This window comes from Lonchura striata, chromosome 13 (assembly GCF_046129695.1).
Source record: "Lonchura striata isolate bLonStr1 chromosome 13, bLonStr1.mat, whole genome shotgun sequence".
NCBI classification, from domain to species: domain Eukaryota; kingdom Metazoa; phylum Chordata; class Aves; order Passeriformes; family Estrildidae; genus Lonchura; species Lonchura striata.
In genome coordinates this window covers 17,403,282-17,420,313 of record NC_134615.1, presented here as the reverse complement: position 1 = coordinate 17,420,313, position 17,032 = coordinate 17,403,282, and the positions used below count along the sequence as shown (strand labels likewise).

At 57.5% G+C, this 17,032-nt stretch overlaps 1 protein-coding gene across 1 annotated transcript; it reads left to right on the top strand.

The window, feature by feature from the left end:
- The first annotated feature begins 758 nt into the window (after positions 1-758).
- On the top strand, positions 759-16,479 carry KIFC3 (kinesin family member C3). The gene is made up of 21 exons (XM_077786374.1): positions 759-808; positions 1,535-1,649; positions 3,289-3,434; positions 4,568-4,706; positions 6,837-7,033; positions 9,150-9,215; positions 9,655-9,798; positions 9,910-10,149; positions 10,360-10,533; positions 10,661-10,808; positions 10,894-11,024; positions 11,117-11,228; positions 11,362-11,543; positions 11,621-11,725; positions 11,943-12,073; positions 12,657-12,780; positions 13,195-13,324; positions 13,431-13,660; positions 14,297-14,431; positions 14,766-14,874; positions 15,344-16,479. The coding sequence occupies exons 2-21, from the start codon at positions 1,565-1,567 to the stop codon at positions 15,367-15,369; spliced, it is 2,754 nt and encodes a 917-aa protein (XP_077642500.1). The 5' UTR covers positions 759-808; positions 1,535-1,564; the 3' UTR covers positions 15,370-16,479.
- Positions 16,480-17,032: the final 553 nt, after the last annotated feature.

Here is a 17,032-nt window from a genome sequence, read left to right as displayed (position 1 = left end):
TGTGAGGGCTGTGTGTGCAATACAGGGAGGCAGATACAAATCACACCCTAAAAATGCAGGCATTTCTGTTGCCTTTCTGACACCAGGGCTTTTGTAGAGGTCTTGGCATGTAAGGCTGTTTTCTCCAATGCCTCTGGGTTAGGAAAAGGTTGTTTTTCATGTGATATCTGTGTCCCTGGGACAGATGAGCCTGGGGTGCCAGCTGGCATTGCTGCCAGTGGATGCTTGGGAGCGGTGGGGATGCGGCAGAGTGTGAGGGCATAGTTTGGGTAGGCGGGTCCTCGGTGTGTAGGTAATCAGCACCACTGTCCCCATGGTCCCCCAGGGTCACCGTGATGAGTGATGCCAGGAGGGGTGCACAGGTGGGATGCAGTTACACTGGGACTCCCTGAGGAGCACCGGGTATGGGGTGGGAATGGCAGAGACACACGGGGAGTACCGGGGACACACCGGGAGCCCCCAGCACTATAGCAAGGGAGGGTCAGGGGAGCACGGTGGGGGCGGGCCGCCCTGGGAAGGGCACGGGGAACACCGGGGCTCCCCTGTGCTTCCAGGGTTCCGGCCAGAGGGGCCGGGGTGCCCCGGGGAAGCACCGGGAGCCCTCCGGAGCCCCGCGCCCCCGCAGCCGCCGCCGCTGCCCGATGCGGGAAGGGGAGCCCCGCCTCCGCCGCCCGTCGGGGGTTTCACGAGTTTCCGTGGCAACGAGTGCGGGGCGGGGCTCGGCGCTTCCGTTACCGAAGTGCCGGGCAGGCGGGGACGGGCCGGGGCTGGTGCCGTGTGTCCCGCTGCTGCCGCCGCCCCGCGCCCGGTGAGTGGCCCCGCGGGGCGGCACCGGCGGCACCGGGGAGCCGGGCTGCACCGGGCAGGACCGGGGCTCCCTCCCTTTGTCTGCGGGCTGGGAGCGCTGGCACGGAGCGCCCGCGGCGCGGCGAGAGCGCGGCTCCCCGTTAGCCCGCGGCGGGCGGCGCCACCGGGAGCGGGAGCGGGAGCGGGGCTGCGCCTGCTGCTCGCTGGCACCGGCGCCGGGACCGCCCCGCTGCGGGTCGGGAGCAAAGGAACCCCGCGGTGTGCTGGGCGGCTCCGTGTCCCGTTCCCCGCCGAAGCGGCCCCGGTGAGGTGCGGCGAGCGCGGAGCGGTGTGCGCGGAGCGGAGCGGGCGGTGCCGAGCGGAGCGGTGCAGTGCAGGGCATTGTGTGCGCTGGGATGCGGTGGGTGCGGTGCGCAGGGCTGCCCGTGGTCCCGGAGTTCCTAACTCCCTAAAGGCAGCCCCAGCCCGAGGTTAGGAGGGGCCTGGAGAGGCTTCAGGAATGAGTAAATTAATTACAGACACCGTTTATGTCACATCCGCTGGGAGCACGGAGGGAGCCCGGGGCTGTCGCCTTTTCGGGAGCAAAAAACGGGATTGATGCAACTTCCTGCGGGTTTCGGGAGTCGGAGCCGGTGTTACCGTCGTGTTTTGCTCCAGAACGTCCCACTGGGATTTACAGCTGGGCACTGAGACCGGCTGAGATGTCCGTCCTTGCGCTTCTCCGCAGAGGTGCCGCTGTTCTCGGGACCCCCGTGCCATGATCACGTCCCGCACCGCCTGGCATCTGGGATCCGGGCCCTCCGCCGGAGCCGCCTGGAAGACCAAGGACCTTGCCCCGGACGGTGAGTACAGCACGGTGCCTTGTCCTTGCCCCTTGGGGCTCAGCCTGCTGCACTCACACCCTGCTCACTGGGGAAGGAGAGGCTGAGAACAGGCCAGCCTGCATTTTTCACATTTCTTTCCGGATGAAGGTCAAGATTTGAGAAACGGGGACTCAGAAGCAGGCACAAAGCTCTGGGCAGCGTGCTGGTGAGAAGAGAGGGCTGCCTCCCTCTCTCTCCTGGCCCTTCCGAGCGGGAAACTTAGGGAGAAAGGTTAAAATTTAACATGTGAGGTAGAAAATAGTGATCTGCATGGCAGGTTGAATGTGGGCCCTTTGCCTCTTCCCAGCCTCAGCTCCTTGGAAGGGCTCCTTATCCCTCTCTGGCGCATGGACCCCATGGGTGAGTATAGTCGAGTTTTGCTCTGTGGAGGCTGAGCTGCCTTGCAGGCAGGCGGGCAGCTGCTTGTCCCAACCTGCAACCGCTTGTTGGGAAACAGCCCTTCCCACCTCCCTCACCGATGGTGCTGAATGGGTTTTGGCAAAGGTGGAGGCTGAAACCCCAGTATTTGAACTTCTTTTGCTTTTGGCTTCAGCATTTGCCATCCCCCTGTGCTGGCAGCCACTTCTCTGGACGCAGCTTCTTCTCTGGCACTTGGGCCAGTCCAGCCAAATGCCAGCTGGCACCAAAGCCTCCAAAGTCAGGGTTTTCAGCTCTTTCTCTGCCCAACGGCTGCTGCTGCCCATACAGGGATGGGAAGCTCATCACCTGTTATCCGGGCATTTGCTGGCACTTTGGAAATGCTCAATTTTCATGGCGTGTGCAAAATGTTATGGATAATTAGAGGCTGGGAAGAAGTCCAGAGTGATGGACTAACTTCATAAGGGCACTTCTCCCTCCAGACATCAGTTCCACCTCCAGCCCAACTTCCTCCAGGTGGCTTTAGAGGAAAAAGGCTGCATTTTTGAGGTTTGATTTGTGAGCAATTGATTTTCTCTCTGTTAGCTGGAGAAGAGATTTGGCCACCCGCAGTGGTGGCAGCACTTGTGGCAGATAGGTGCGGGGGGCACAGGGTCCCCAAGCAGTGGGATGTAGCCCTTGCCAGCTGCTTTTCCTGTAGCAGAGCAGGACACAACCATGGGAGAAAGCTCCTTGAGTTGCTGTTTCCTTCTGTGTGGCTCAGCAGGACAGGGAAGTGCTGCCCTGGCTGCTTTTGGGTTTGGCTGCCTGACAAATGAAGGAAATATTTGGGGTCAGTGGAGGGAGGTGACACCGTCAGGGTCTGACTGTCTGGTTTTGGTGATGCAAGCTGGCTTTGGCAGCTTTTCCGAGATGGGATCGCAGGAAGTGGAGCAGCTTGGCAAGGGGTAGAGCTGGGATATCCCTGGTGGGGGACAGATCTGGTCCTGCAGAGGCCAGTCGGAAGCTACACCCTGAATTCTCATTACTAGTCATTGGTAACCAGTCTCCACCCCCCAGAGGGCTAATTTTTCTAATTAACATAATTAACATTTTTAATAAAAGTCATGCATTGTGTCTGCCACACCGGTGTGGTGGCGGCAGCAGGGAGGAGGAGGAGGTGGGTTTGCTGAGCTGGCCGAAGGCTGTGTCTGTGCTGGGCTCCCAGGTGGATCCAGTGATGCTCTTTGCTCCATCTCAGGCCGTGGGCAGGACAGGCTCGGCACTGGGGGCGGAGCAGGCGCCTCTCCCCGGGCTCCTCTGCTGCCAGCACTGCTTCACCATAAAATCTTCAGCGTGAGCTGGCCGGACACTGCAAACCCCCGTGGGCTCTGCCGGGCTCTCCAGGTGAGGAACGCTGAGCCAGCCATGGCATGTATGGGGAGGGCAGTTTTAGGGTGATGGGGAGGATGTCCTGCACCCATCTGGGCCATCCAGGTGGGAACCAACTGGTTCCCTCCCTTACCACAACCAGTTTGTGCCTGGACCCCAGCAGCGTGTGCCTCAAGCAGAGCTGCTGCCTGGCTGGGGAGGGAAAAGCATCTCTGGGGAGTGAAAAGGCATCAATGGGGAACAGTGTTCATAACAGAATAGCATTTTCTGGGTCACTTATGGGTCATGCTGGCAGGAGAGCTCAAGGCAGAGGTGTGATAAGAAAATGCAGTGCCGTGAGGTGGTGTTTGCCAGTGGGATGGAGGAGAAGGAGGTGGAAGGGTGCCACAGCCAGGGACAGTGTCAGGACACCATGTACTGGTGTAGCTGCCACTAATTCATTCCAGGCTTCAGGCAAATCATTCAAATTCTCCTTCTTTGAAAAGAAGGAAAACACCTTCTGTATCGCACACCAGCCTCAATGAATTCCCTTCGGCAAAACCCTTCTGGAGTCTCAGATGCAGAAGCACTGCAGACACGCGGCTTCTCCAGGAGAATGCTGCTGCCTCCTTCCAAATTACTCCCAAATTACTGGCAGGTTCTGAGTATTTGCCCCTCTGCTGGAGTGAGGTTTCTCTGGCACCACTGGCCTGTAGGGTGATGCCACAGGCTCTGAGATAAGATTTAAGAAAGAAAAGGCATCATTGAGCAGGGTGAGCTTGGTGATCATCCCCTTTTATAGCAGCCTTATGAAAGCTCCTTTCAGATTTATGATTTTTTTGGAGCTGGGCTCCATCCCACAGGGCATGAACCATGGCTGCAAGTCAGAGTCTCTTTGTTTTTAGGGCTATAGGCAGAAAAATAAGAAATATTCAGTATAGCTGCGTGGCCAAGCTGAGTGAAGTTTTTTGTGTGGAGAACTAAAAACATGATAAGTTCATTGTGGCAGCATCCCAACCCTCCCTTGGAGGGAGGATTTCCCCAAGCTCTGCTGTTCTGTCTTTTGCACTTCCCGCCCTGCTTGCTCTGTGAAGTGCCAGCTGCTGGCACCGTGTCCAGCACGGTGTGGGCAGTCGCTGTCTCAGCTCCCTGACCCGTTTCTGCCACAGGCCCTGCGGGACAGGCGGCGGGAGGAGCCGCGGCACCGGGCCCCGACACCGGCCACGGAGGAGCCGCCTGCAGCCCCCCGTGAGCCAGCGGCTGCCGAGGCGGTGCAGGCAGCCTCCACCATGAACCTGGAGAAAGCAGGTAAGGGGAGAGCAGGGATATGCAGTGCTGGGTGCTCAGGAGGAGTTTGGTATCTGCCAGTGGGTGTCGAGGAAACCTCTCCTCTTTTGGGGTGCGTGAAGATGTGTGGCTGCGCTCGCTGTGGGAGCAGGTCGCAGGAGAAATCCAACACCGGCCAGCTGCTGGGTGGTGACAGGGACTGATGAATTATTGAGCTGGATGAACAGAGCAGGTGAGCTCTGATGAACCCGCTGCTGTTTCCTCCTTCTTAAGGAAAATGTAATGTCTGTGGAAACGCTTCCAGCATGCGTGGCTGTGCCAGGATGGGGAGTCCCACAGTTTCCTGTCTGTCTCCATCAGGACTGAATTGTGTGAGCTTGTCAGGGCACATCTCGGGAGCTGCTCTTGGCCTGGTCCCCAGCTGCATCCCACAGCAGCTCATGAGGTGTGGTAGTGGCTGGGAAGGGGCAGAGGTGCAGGAGAAAGCGGGTCAGGGTCTGATTGGCAGTGGAAACAAGGCAGAGCTGAGGAACAGCTATCTTCCCAAATGGCTTTCTGAAATTTGCAAATTTCTGCATTTTGGAAAGCAGGAGGGTCACTGTGCACCCTGCCTGCCACACTCAGACCACGCATGACCACCAGCACATCTGCCCAGGGGGAGATATAACACAGAGCTGGTCGGCATCTCCTCTCCTACAGATGCTGTCACAGGAAGAAGGTGCTGGAGTGTGGAGAAAGGTGTGATCTGTGGGAATTTTCCTGCCTGGCAGTTTGACTTGCAGCTCTCAACCTGGCTCTGCCTTGTGTCTCAGCCCAGGATTAGTGTGAATGATGTGTGCAGACATGTGGTGTGTCCACAGGAGCCTGGTGCTTCCTGTAATTTTGTCTTACCCCTGCACACTCTCCAGGGGGTAAAAGCTGGCGTTCCTGACAATTTTGGAGATTTTGGGGTGGGATTTTTTGGTTTTGTTTGGGGTTTTTTTGTTGATTTTAAAGAGAAGATCATGGTCTTCTGCCTGAGCTGGGCTGAGCTTTCAGCATGGAAAGAAAGAAAGGCAACACCTCACTGTTCTTTTGGGGTATCCAGACCATGTCAGGAAGATAAAACCTGTTGATTGCTTCTGCAACCACTACTGGATAGGTCCTATGATGTGCAGTCAGCAGCAGAGTTGTGGTTTGGTCCCAGCATTTCATCTTTCTGTGGGTTACGCTGCCTCCTTAACTCCATTTAGGGGTAGAAAATCTGATTCACAGACAAAAAAGTCTCTCTTTTTGCATTCAGGACGTTTTCCCATGAAGCAGGCAGCATCTTCCCGCAGGCAGCACAGTGATTCCCAGCAGCAGCTCCTGCCTGTGAAACCTCAGGTTTCTGGTGGCAGCAGAGGCAATCCACAGCAGGCAGGGAAGGGCGCCGGGCAGCCGGGATCCTGACCGTCAGTCCTGCCGCCGCACTGCCTCATCCCACGTTGGGAATGAGTCACGCCAGCTCATTGCTTCTTGGGAACTACCAGGTCATTTGGTAGGCTCTGATGTACGGCCAGGTTGGCTTCTGTCAGCACTGGTGGCTCTATTAATATGCAGAAAGTGATGTTTAAAATAATATTAGGAAGGTTAGAAAGCCAAACACACAAGGATTAGGCAATATGGCCATTCAGGGTAGCTGTATAATTTAAATTTTGCTTCCATTATGTTTGTGTGTAATGACGCAGACTTTAATGACATGATCACACACTGCTTTTCCACCGGCACCTGCTCATTCAGAAGAAAGGATGCCGGGGTGAATCAGCGCCGTGCTGAGGGCGGTTGTTATCTGAGCGAGGCAGCAGCATTTCAGTGTGTGATGGGGCTGGGTCACGGTGCACTGCTGTGGGCAGCTGCTCTGTGCTGTGGCCTGGGATGCTCTGCTGGCATCGACAGATCGCTCTGGCTCCCACCCAGCTGGACCCCACTGTTAGCCAGGCCTGCTCTGGTGAGCACCTTGGCACTCAGGATGCGCCTCTGACACGTCACTGCGCTCCCTGGGACTTGTGCAGGTCCAGTTTCCTGCCCTCCCATCTGGGACTCAGCCCCTGGGGACTCCCCGTGGCTGCCATTCTGCTGCCCAGCGAGGTGGCTGTGTCCTGAGCAGCTCCATCTTTGCTCACGCTGCAGGAGGGAGGCTCTGTGGTGGGAAACGCGCCAGCCTGTCCACAGCCCGGCCCTTCCCCGTGATCCAGGAGGTGATGGCCTCCATGGCACATCTGCAGAAGGAGAAGTTGCGGCTGCAGGAGGAGCTGCTGGAGCTGCAGGAGAAGCTCGCTGCCCGGGAGAACAACGAGCTCTCCCTCTCTCTCCAGCTGCAAGGCCAGGTATGTTGGGGACAGGGTGACACAAGGGGGTCCATTAGGGTCTTCGGCCTCGGGCTATGGCTTGGCTGGAGCACTGTGGCATGCAGTTAGCGATGGCTGCACTGTGAAGGAGTGTAGGATCTCCATCACTGAGCATCTTCTTCGCTGGGTGCTCCTGAGCATCAGATTTGGCTGTGCCTCCTTTGGGATGCTTGCAGTCCCCAGTGACACCGCAGTAGTGCTGACAAGGCTGTGTGGCTCTGTGGATAGGACATGGCCAGGAGGGTTTTGGGCATCAGGATGCAGCTCTGCACCAGTCATCCATCTCCTCAGCACAGGATGGCTGCTGTGGGCTCAGCTTAGACCGACAGAGGTTTAATTTTAGTGATTTTCAGCCTTCTGTGTGAAGGCACAGAATTGTCTGATGAAGGGACAGGTTTTGGCCACTGTGGCATTCCCCCCCCCCCACCCAAAACCATGTCCTGCACCAATGCAGGCACATCCTCAGCACGAGTACTTGGGTCGTCTCAGGGACATGGAAATTTTGGCTGTTCGTAAAGAGATTTGCATGTGGCTGTTGTGGAAGCTGTTACAGTCAGGTTCTGCTTGTTCCACGGGTGTCAAAAAGGAGGAGGTAATTGTCCTGCATTTGGTTGGCATGCTCTGCATGACACAAGAGTGAGCGCAGCGGGATCTGGCCCTGCGCTCGCCAGTTCGGCAGCAAGTGCAGCTGGCGCCGGCTGGAGTGAAGAGCTGGCCCAAACTTCCAAAGCTTTGGGATGGCAGGGCCATGGCTGGAGCCAGATCCAGCTGCCAAGGAGTCCCTGTCACGTCCAGAGAGCAGGATGCAGCTGGAGATGCCTGAGCAGGTAGGAGAAAGAGGAGCATTGACGGCAAGGGAATGGTGGGCAGGCTCCGGCGTGTGCGCCAACCGATTGGGTTGGCAGCTTTCCCGGAACAAGCCGCGACTCTTTTCTTCTCAGTACCTCCCCTCCCTTAAAAATACTTATAAAAATAGCTGAATAATCTCCCTCAGTGGATATGGAAATGGGGTTTTCCCGCTCAGGCACTTGGTGCTCGCTCGGCCCCCAGCCAGAGCCAGGGAGACTCGCAGTGGACAGAGGGGGATCCCGATCCTGGCTGGGAGCAGCTGCTGTTCCCCACCTGTAGATCCCCCAGATCCCAGCTCCAGCTCCCAGCCATGCCAAGCACAGGGCACACAGAGGGGCTGCCCACCCTGCTGCCATCTCTGCAAGGGCGTGGCTGAATAATTTACCAGATTAATTACAGCCACATGTCAGCACATCTGCATTGGTTATTAATCAGCAGTTCCTAAATTATGGTCCATGGAGAGCCAGTTGCTGGTTATTGGGATGGGGCAATATCCAGGCGTGTCCCAGAGGGCTTTGGCAGCTTTCTGGAGTGGGAAAACTGGGAGCTGGGCTGGGATCTGGGGGATGGTGGTCAAGTGAGAGACAGAGCAGGTGGGTAAACCCCACTCTGATACAGCCCATGAGACTGCTGGCTTCACCAAGCACTCACTGCTGCTGTTTATTCCTATAACTGCAGATTTTGGGAGAGCCTTACTGGTCTCTGCACAAAAAAAGCTTGAGGATTTTTGAGATCCACCTGGTTTTGCAGGGAAGGCAGCCTGGTCCTATGAGATGGGCAGATGCCCAGATGGGGGTTGATGGAGAGCATCATCCCATGGGATTCAGACATGTGGCCTTCCTGAAGAGCTCTTGCTCCCTCTTTGTACTAAGATAACTTTCCTAGAAAGAAAAATAGAGAAGGTAGAGCAAAGCTGGTTGTCAGGTCAGGACAAGGCAAACACAGTTATGGATGGGTTTGTTTTTTCCCTTCTCCAAAGATGATGCCTTTTTATTTTTTTTAATAATTGTTTCTGCTAGTGCTCAACATGGACAAATTATACCCATGGTTGAACAAGGTCAAAGCAAAGCTTTCATTAATGCTCATTTTAATCTGCTCCTGTGAATCAGGCGCTCAGAGCCAGGTGGAAAATTAAAGCATAACAAAAATGTGAGCCAGACTGGACGTTGGTGGCTGGGGCAGCACCGCAGGGTCTCCTCTGAAAGCTGCTGAGGTGCCTCCTGGTTAACCTGGTCTGTGTTGACAGGTGGAAACTCTGAAGGAAAAGCTCCTGGAGCAGGCACAGGAGATCAGCCGGCTGCGCTCGGAGCTGGTGAGCTGCCACTGGGATGGGGCTGAGCCACCCTTGCCCTGAGGGACGCTGGAGCTCTGGGTCACTGAGAAGGAAGAGGAAACACGGGGTGGGCGATGGATTAAACCTCCCCCAGTTTGGATCATGCAGGCCAAGAGACACTGAGGAACAAAAGTGTGGGATTTTCTGTCCAGTGCAATGTGGCATTGGTGACCCTGGGGATGTCACCCTGTGATGGGAAGTGAAAGCCCCTCTGTGGGTTGGGGCTCCCTGGGGGCAGCAGGAGGCTCATCAGTGCAGCAGGCTGAGTGATTCCCAAGGGGGCAGGCAGGGACTCCCTGGGAATGCCACACTGGGCGCTGCTTCATACAGTGGGCTGGGGGATCCATGAGGGCAGCAGGCCGGGGCTCCTTGGGGTGCGTGGAGATTCCATGTCCTCTCCAATCCACTCCTGGCCCAGGGTGGCACGGATGCGGAGAAGCACCGGGACCTGCTGGCGGCCGAGAACGAGCGCCTGCGGCAGGAGATGAAAGCGTTGGAGGGGGAGCTGCGGGACCTGCAGCGGCAGCAACAGGCACCATGCCAGGACTGCCCCCACCTGCAGGTGGGTCGCCGGTGGTGGCAGCGGTGGTGGCAGCGGTGGTGGCAGGGGCACCTGTGGTGACCTATGGGCACCTGTGGGTGACATGGGCCTGGCCGTCCTGTCCTTCACCAGGAGAACGCCGGGCTGCAGGAGCAGCTGTCCCAGCTGCAGCGGGAGGCAGAGGAGATGCGGGCCAAGCTGGTGGAGCTGGACCTGGAGGTGCAGCAGAAGACGAACCGCTTGGCTGAGGTGGAGCTGCGGCTCAAGGACTCCCTGGCTGAGAGAGCCGAGGAGGAGGAGCGGCTCAGCCGGCGGCTGCGGGACAGCCAGGAGACCATCGCCAGCCTCAAGTCCCAGCCCCAGCAGATAAAGGTGAGCTCTTAATTTTTTCTGGTTGGGCTGGGTGTCTTACAGTGCCCAGTAGGTGCCCTGCAAGTGCCACCTGTCTCTCTGCCCCGAGCACATCAGCACAGCAGCATGATTTCCTAAATTATCTCCCCCTGGGCCAGCAACAGCTCCATCCGAGGCCCTTCAGGTGCTGTTTCCCCAGTACATCCCATCTGTGGGTGCTTTCCCCTGCAGTACATCATCAAGACGGTGGAGGTGGAGTCAGCCAAGGCAAAACAAGCCCTGTGCGAGACCCAGTCCCGAAACCAGTACCTGCAGGAGCAGGTAGGGATGCAGAAACAGGTGCTGAAGGAGATGGAACAGCAGCTGCAGAGCTCCCAGAAGACGGAGGCCCAGCTCCGAGCTCAGGTCTGAGTGCAATAGGTGTAAATCAGAACTTCCCCCACATTCTCTGCCTGCCTGGCCCTTGCCAGGTGACACGGTGTGGCAGCAGGTGGGCACTCACTGTGTCATCCCCCACTTGCTCCTCTCCCAGATCATGATGTATGAGGCTGAGCTGGAGCGAGCCCATGGGCAGATGCTGGAGGAGATGCAGGCAATGGAGGAAGAGAAGAACCACGCCATTGAAGAGGCATTTTCCCGTGCCCAGGTGGAGATGAAGGCAGTGCATGAGAACCTGGCAGGTGAGGAGGGTGCAGGGGGCTGGCAGGGTTGCCTGGCCAGTGTTGAGGTGTCATCATCTGCCCTCACCCTGCCTCATGCCTGCAGGTGTCCGGACCAACCTGCTGACGCTGCAGCCGGCACTGCGCACCCTCACCCATGACTACAACAGCCTGAAGCGCCAGGTCCGCGACTTCCCCCTGCTTCTCCAGGAGACCCTGCGCAGCGCCAGGGCCGAGGTGAGCCCCCCTGGGACCACCACCCAGCACTCCTCCATGTGGGGTGGAGGTGCTGGGGGGGTCGCTGAACCTCTGGTCTCCACCATCCCCAGATCAGCCAGGCCATTGAGGAGGTGCACAGCACCAACCGGGAGCTGCTGCGCAAGTACCGGCGGGAGCTGCAGCTCCGCAAGAAGTGTCACAACGAGCTGGTGCGGCTCAAAGGTGTGCGGGGTGTGGTGTCCCTGAAGTGGGACGGGGGGACACGGGAGTGTCCCCATAAGGTGGTCGGGTTGGCTGCAGGATGCTTCAGCCCACCCAGTGTTTGATAGCTGACTCCCTGCTTCTCTCCTCCAAGGAAACATCCGTGTTTTTGGGCGAGTTCGCCCCATCACAAAAGAGGACGGGGAAGGTCCTGAGGCAGCCAATGCTGTGACCTTTGATGCTGATGATGATGCTGTCCTGCACCTCCTGCATAAGGGGAAACAGGTGTCCTTTGAGCTGGACAAGGTCTTCCCCCCACAAGCATCCCAGGAGGAGGTAGGTGCTACTGTCCACTGCTGGTGTGAGGTGGGGGAGGCAGCCACCTTCTTCTCACTCTCCCCTGTCTTCCCCAGGTGTTTCAGGAGGTTCAAGCCCTGGTCACCTCCTGCATTGATGGCTACAATGTCTGCATCTTTGCCTATGGGCAGACAGGGGCAGGAAAAACCTACACAATGGAGGTGAGTTTACTTGGCTTTGTTTACATCTTCTTTGGCTTCCCTCCCTGCAGTGCCCAGTCTCTGTCACCCAGGCTGGTGGCCAGCTCAGACCTGGTGTGCACTAGTGATGACCACTGCTGCTGCACAGCATCCCCCTGGGCTTTGCTTCTGCTCAGAAAAAATATAGAATAAAATGCCAAAGGATGAGTTTTCCCTGTTTGTCACCTCAATCCTTCAGGGGACAGCAGCAAACCCAGGGATCAACCAGCGGGCCCTGCAGCTCCTTTTCTCTGAGGTGCGGGGCAAAGCGGCCGACTGGGACTACACCATCACTGTCAGCGCCGCCGAGATCTACAATGAGGCACTCAGGTAGAGGGGAGGGGAAGAAGCTTTCTTGGACATCACCCCATGCTGCTCTCCCCCACATCCCTCCACCCCTTTCTAGGCCTCACAGCCTGTCCCAGGGTCCTGGGCACTGCATTTGGCCCTGCAAGGATTTATTTTTAATTTATTTGGTGCACACTGCCCTTCTCATGAGCTCCATTGCTTACACAGGCTCCCAGCTGTGCCATCACTCCCACTCTGTGGCCCTGATGCAGCGGTGGGGGCATCCCCTTCTCCCCCCCTTTCCCTGCCCATGGACACTATATTTAGGAATTTGTAACTGGGAGCTGAAAGCATGAGAAATATTTTCCTTCCTAGTCCAGCCACAGGAGGGGAGGAGCCTGGGTTCTCATCCGTGAGAGTAATTGGGAGCAGGGATGGGAGCGGGGTCTGAGTTGGGTGAGAGGAGGCACATGGGAGCCAAGAGAGTTGAGGTCTATAAATAGGATGCACAGCTTTCCTGGGAAGAGATGTCTGCTCTGGCAGTGTTGGCACACAGCCCTGAGCTGCAGAATGGATGCCAGCACTCCCTTGGGATGGGAATGATAATGAGTGCCCCTTTGCCCAGGGACTTGCTGGGGAAGGAGCCGCAGGAGAAGCTGGAGATCAAGCTGTGCCCTGATGGCAGTGGGCAGCTCTACGTGCCTGGGCTCACCGAGTTCAGGGTGCAGAGCGTGGAGGACATCAACAAGGTGTGGAGAGATGGGGGCAGTGGGCACAGGAGGGTGGCAGCAGTGAACTGGGGAGGGGTCTTTGGTGTGTGACTCCTGGATTTGGGAGCACTTCTGAACCCATGGGGAGCAACAGAGACCAAAATAGGTCCCTGGGTGTGATGTGACGGTCACTGTCCCATGGGATGAGCCACAGGGGGTTAAAAATAAAAGCATGGGGCCCAGAGAGTTCCTGAAGGATTAGTGGCATGCGGCTGTCACCGCAGTGCCCTGCATGTCACCTCCTGCCTTTGGTGCATCACCCAGGCTGAGACCTGGCAGCGGTCATTACCCGGATGGGCCAGGCACCCCGTGGGGGACTGATGCCATCCCTGAATCACAGGGGATTTGTGGTGGGACTGAGGCTGGTTGGCCTCACCCCCTTAACTCCCCCAGGTCTTCGAGTTTGGCCACGTCAAGCGGGTGACAGAGTGCACCAACCTGAATGAGCACAGCTCTCGCTCCCATGCCCTCCTCATCGTCACCGTCCGCGGCCTCGACCGCAGCACGGGGCTCCGCACCACAGGTGAGTGTCACACAGCAAACCCTCCCCGAGGCACCTGGGGGGCATCCCAGGGGTGTGTAGGGCTGGGTGCTGATGCCAGCGGTGGGGTTTGGCTGTGTGTCCTCAGGGAAGCTGAACCTGGTGGACCTGGCAGGCTCGGAGCGGGTCGGGCGGTCGGGCGCGGAGGGCAGCCGGCTCCGCGAGGCGCAGCACATCAACAAATCCCTGTCGGCACTGGGCGATGTCATCTACGCCCTGCGCTCCCGCCAGGGCCACGTGCCCTTCCGCAACTCCAAGCTGACCTACCTGCTGCAGGACTCGCTCAGCGGCGACAGCAAGACCCTCATGATGGTGCAGGTAGGGGCTGGGCACCCAGTGCCTGCATCCCCACAGCCAGTCACTGATTTCTGAGCCCCTTCTCGCCCCAGTGCTGAGCCAGCTGGGAGGGAGGACAGAATCAAGGCTCGCCCATGGGACATCTTCCAGTCTGCAGTCATGGTGCCAGTGGCAGCTCTCTCCCTGTCTCTGCAACCTAGACAAGGCCAAGGAATGGGAATTAACTCAGAGGTCCACAATCCTGCCCTCCTTGCCTGCATATAGATGCTATCACTATGGGCAGAATCTTCATATATATTGTCGTCTTCCCATCCCCTCTTTTTCTAGGAGGATTTTAAGCTCTGGCAGCTTTTCCAGCCCTGCCCTGTGACCCCCCACTCCCAGCTGCTGGCACCCACACTGAGCCCTGGGGGGGCTGCCCAAGCCCCTGCACCTGCCACAGCTATTCCCGGCTGCTTCTCACAGTGGGGCAGTTGGTGACAGAGAATCCAGCTGGCTCAGACACTGGCTCAGGCATGGATGGATGGGGCTAGCCTGGGAGGGGCAGGTTAATAATAGCATCTCACCGGCCAGCAGCAGCAGGTTTTCTAGGGGGGAGCCCCCGGGGTGCACAGGCAGCTGCCAGGGTGACTTTGTGCCTGCTCCTCCCTGAGCCAGGTCTCCCCTGCTGAGAAGAACACCAGCGAGACACTGTGCTCCCTGAAGTTTGCCGAGAGGGTTCGCTCCGTGGAGCTGGGTCCTGTCTCCCGCAAGGCTGAGCTGGGCTCCTGGCCCAGCCAGGAGCATCTGGAGGTACTCAAGATACTGCTGGTGCCCTTCCTCTTCACCCTCACCCCAGGGATCCCCCCCTGTTTTGCCCCCACACACGGTCCCCAGAGCTGTTGGATGTTCCCCTAGAGCCTCCTCCACTGGGGACAACCACCTGCTGGGATGCAGGTTGTCTCCAAACTGCAGTGTCCAGTCAATGCTGTTCCAAGCCCTGTTTTGCAGCAGCCCCATGGTACACCCTGAGAACATTTGGACACACTACACAGGCACACACAATCTGCCTGTGAGCCCATCCCCATTCCTTCCCTCTGGGGCCTGGCCTGGCCTGACCCTGGAGCTGTGTCCCCTCTCCTCCCAGGGTGACTCGCCGGGTTCCACAGCATCATCTGGCCGGGGTCACGCATCCCCCAGCCCAGGGCAGCTCTCCAGTCGCTCTGCCTCCATCCGCAGGAAGCTCCAGACCTCAGGTGGGTGGTGGGACAGCTTGAGAGCCCAGACAGGGTCCCTCTGTCCCAGGAGGCTCCAGCCAACAGCCCATGGCAAACCCTGCAGTGGGGAGTGAGCAGCTCTGTAGTCAGCTCATTAGCTAATGGCTAATTAGCCATGGTTAGCATTTCCCCAAGAGTGCCCTGTTCAAAGGCAGTGCTGATGGCTTGGGGGGGACAAGGGAGGGCAATGCCAGCAGGCTGAACCTCTTTCCCCTTCGATTTCAGCCTGACTTAGGGGCAGCCGTGGCTGCCAGGTGAGTGCCTGCGGCCGGTGCTGGTGGAGGGCTCTGCTTTCACCCTGCTTCCCAGGCAGGGCAGGGCTGCTGGACTGTGCAGGGATGTTCCTGGGAATGCTTGTGGTACCACCTCCTGCTCCAATGCCACCACAGGGCTGAGGCACTGGTGGCTGTGCCCCTGCCTGCTGTAACCCATGAATCTCTCCCCTCAGGGAAGCTGAGGCCAATCCCCCTGTGATGAGTGCCAGCCATGGCATCCAACCTGCTGCTGGACCCAGCCCATCATAGTGACACAGAGACAGCTGCTGGAAGACGTGAAGGCTTTGCTGCTGTTCCCTTGGCCACCAGGACCCGTGAGGTGAGGGCACCTCTTACCAGGAGCAGCACGGGGTCAAGGTCTCCCAGCAGCCATGCCCTCCTCTCAGGACAGTGGTGCTGGGCAGAGATCTGCCCCCTCGGATGCTCAGCTCTGTGAGTTTATTTTTGCTGGACAGATGTTTTTCACCAGAGCAGAGAGCTGCTGGGTGCTCCCTCCATCTCTTCAGCTTTGTTTTTACAATGAGATCTAGCTGGAAGGGGTGCACAGAGCCAGACCAGTCCCTGGCCCTGACTCTGCTACTGCCGCAGGGCCAGCCTGGCCACAGCTCCTGCAAGACTGCATCTGGGCAGCTGCCCAATGTCTTTCAGAGCAGCACTTCCTCCAAGTTAAGCCACAAAAAAATCCCAGCAGCTCCGTTCCCTGTCACTTTCTCAAGCCCTGTTGTTGCATGAAGGCCCCAGTGCTGTGCATGAGCCGAGCTGCCGTTCCTCGTGGTGCCAGTGCTGCCAGGGGCCCACGCTGGCTGCCTGTGGTACACGGCACCAGGGGGATGGAGCAGTCTCGAATGAAGCTATTGTAAAGTTATTTACCAGATGTCTTGTCAAGAGAGATCACAGTGTGGTCGAGATGAAAGTGTTTGAAATATTTATACCTGTTTACATGGTCTTGGAATGGAAAACTAGTCGAAAACAAACAAAAAGACCCCAAGCCTCCAGTCCAAAAGCCTCTTGGCTTATGTATGGGGATGGTGGTTGGCAGGGGCATGGGAGGGGATGACACTGCCCTTGGACCTCTCAACACCCACCTGTGGGTACATTTCCTCCTGCTGCAAACCCCTGCTGGATGCACTGATGGCTCTTTCCACCACAGCCCTCTCCTCTCGCGCTGCCACGGCGTATTCTATTTAAAAACAAAAAAGGGAAAAATAAATTTAGCCTTTTGTAAGATTAGATGTTTCTATGTATTTTAATAATTAAAAAATACCCTGTTTTGTAACAAAACTTATTTTAAATAAACTCTTTAAAGCCAGTCCTCCTGCGCTGCACTGTTCTTGAACCCTGCTTGAGGTGGGATGGGTGCTTCTTCCCTCCTCCCAGCATCTCCCATGGAAAAGCCCATCATATCCTTCCCCTTTCAGCTGTCCCTGAGGCCAACCTGGCAGCAGTCCCCACCCCATTTTGCAGCTATTAGTCTCCTGTAATTAGCAGGAGAGCAGTGGTTAAATCTGAATTGAGTCTCAATGTGCCCATGTGCCCATGTCCTGCTCCACCTTGTCCTGCCCCACCTCACATCCCAATAGGCTGGTGACTGGCAGAGCCTTTTCACATCCCATGGGGGTCCAGCCATAGGATTATCACCATATCATATAAAGCAGGAAGCAGCTGCAGAGCAGGACACACACCCTGAGTGTCCTGGTGCTCAAAGCAGGCAGCACTCACCTCCTGCAGTGGCTCAGTGCCAGGGCCTCTTGCTGTACAAGCCACTTTCGGAGCCAGCTCCTCCAGAGCCACGGAGCAGGGCAGTCACTCCCCTTTGTTCCCAAAACTTGACTGTTTGGATAAGCATCAGCAATGTGGGAACT

Excerpts from the sequence above, each read along its gene's own strand:
- KIFC3 (XM_077786374.1), top strand. The coding sequence starts at position 1,565 with ATGATCACGTCCCGCACCGCCTGGCATCTGGGATCCGGGCCCTCCGCC. Across the intron at positions 9,799-9,909 it reads AGGACTGCCCCCACCTGCAG|GAGAACGCCGGGCTGCAGGA; the intron begins GTGGGTCGCCGG and ends GTCCTTCACCAG. Across the intron at positions 12,074-12,656 it reads ATCTACAATGAGGCACTCAG|GGACTTGCTGGGGAAGGAGC; the intron begins GTAGAGGGGAGG and ends CCCTTTGCCCAG.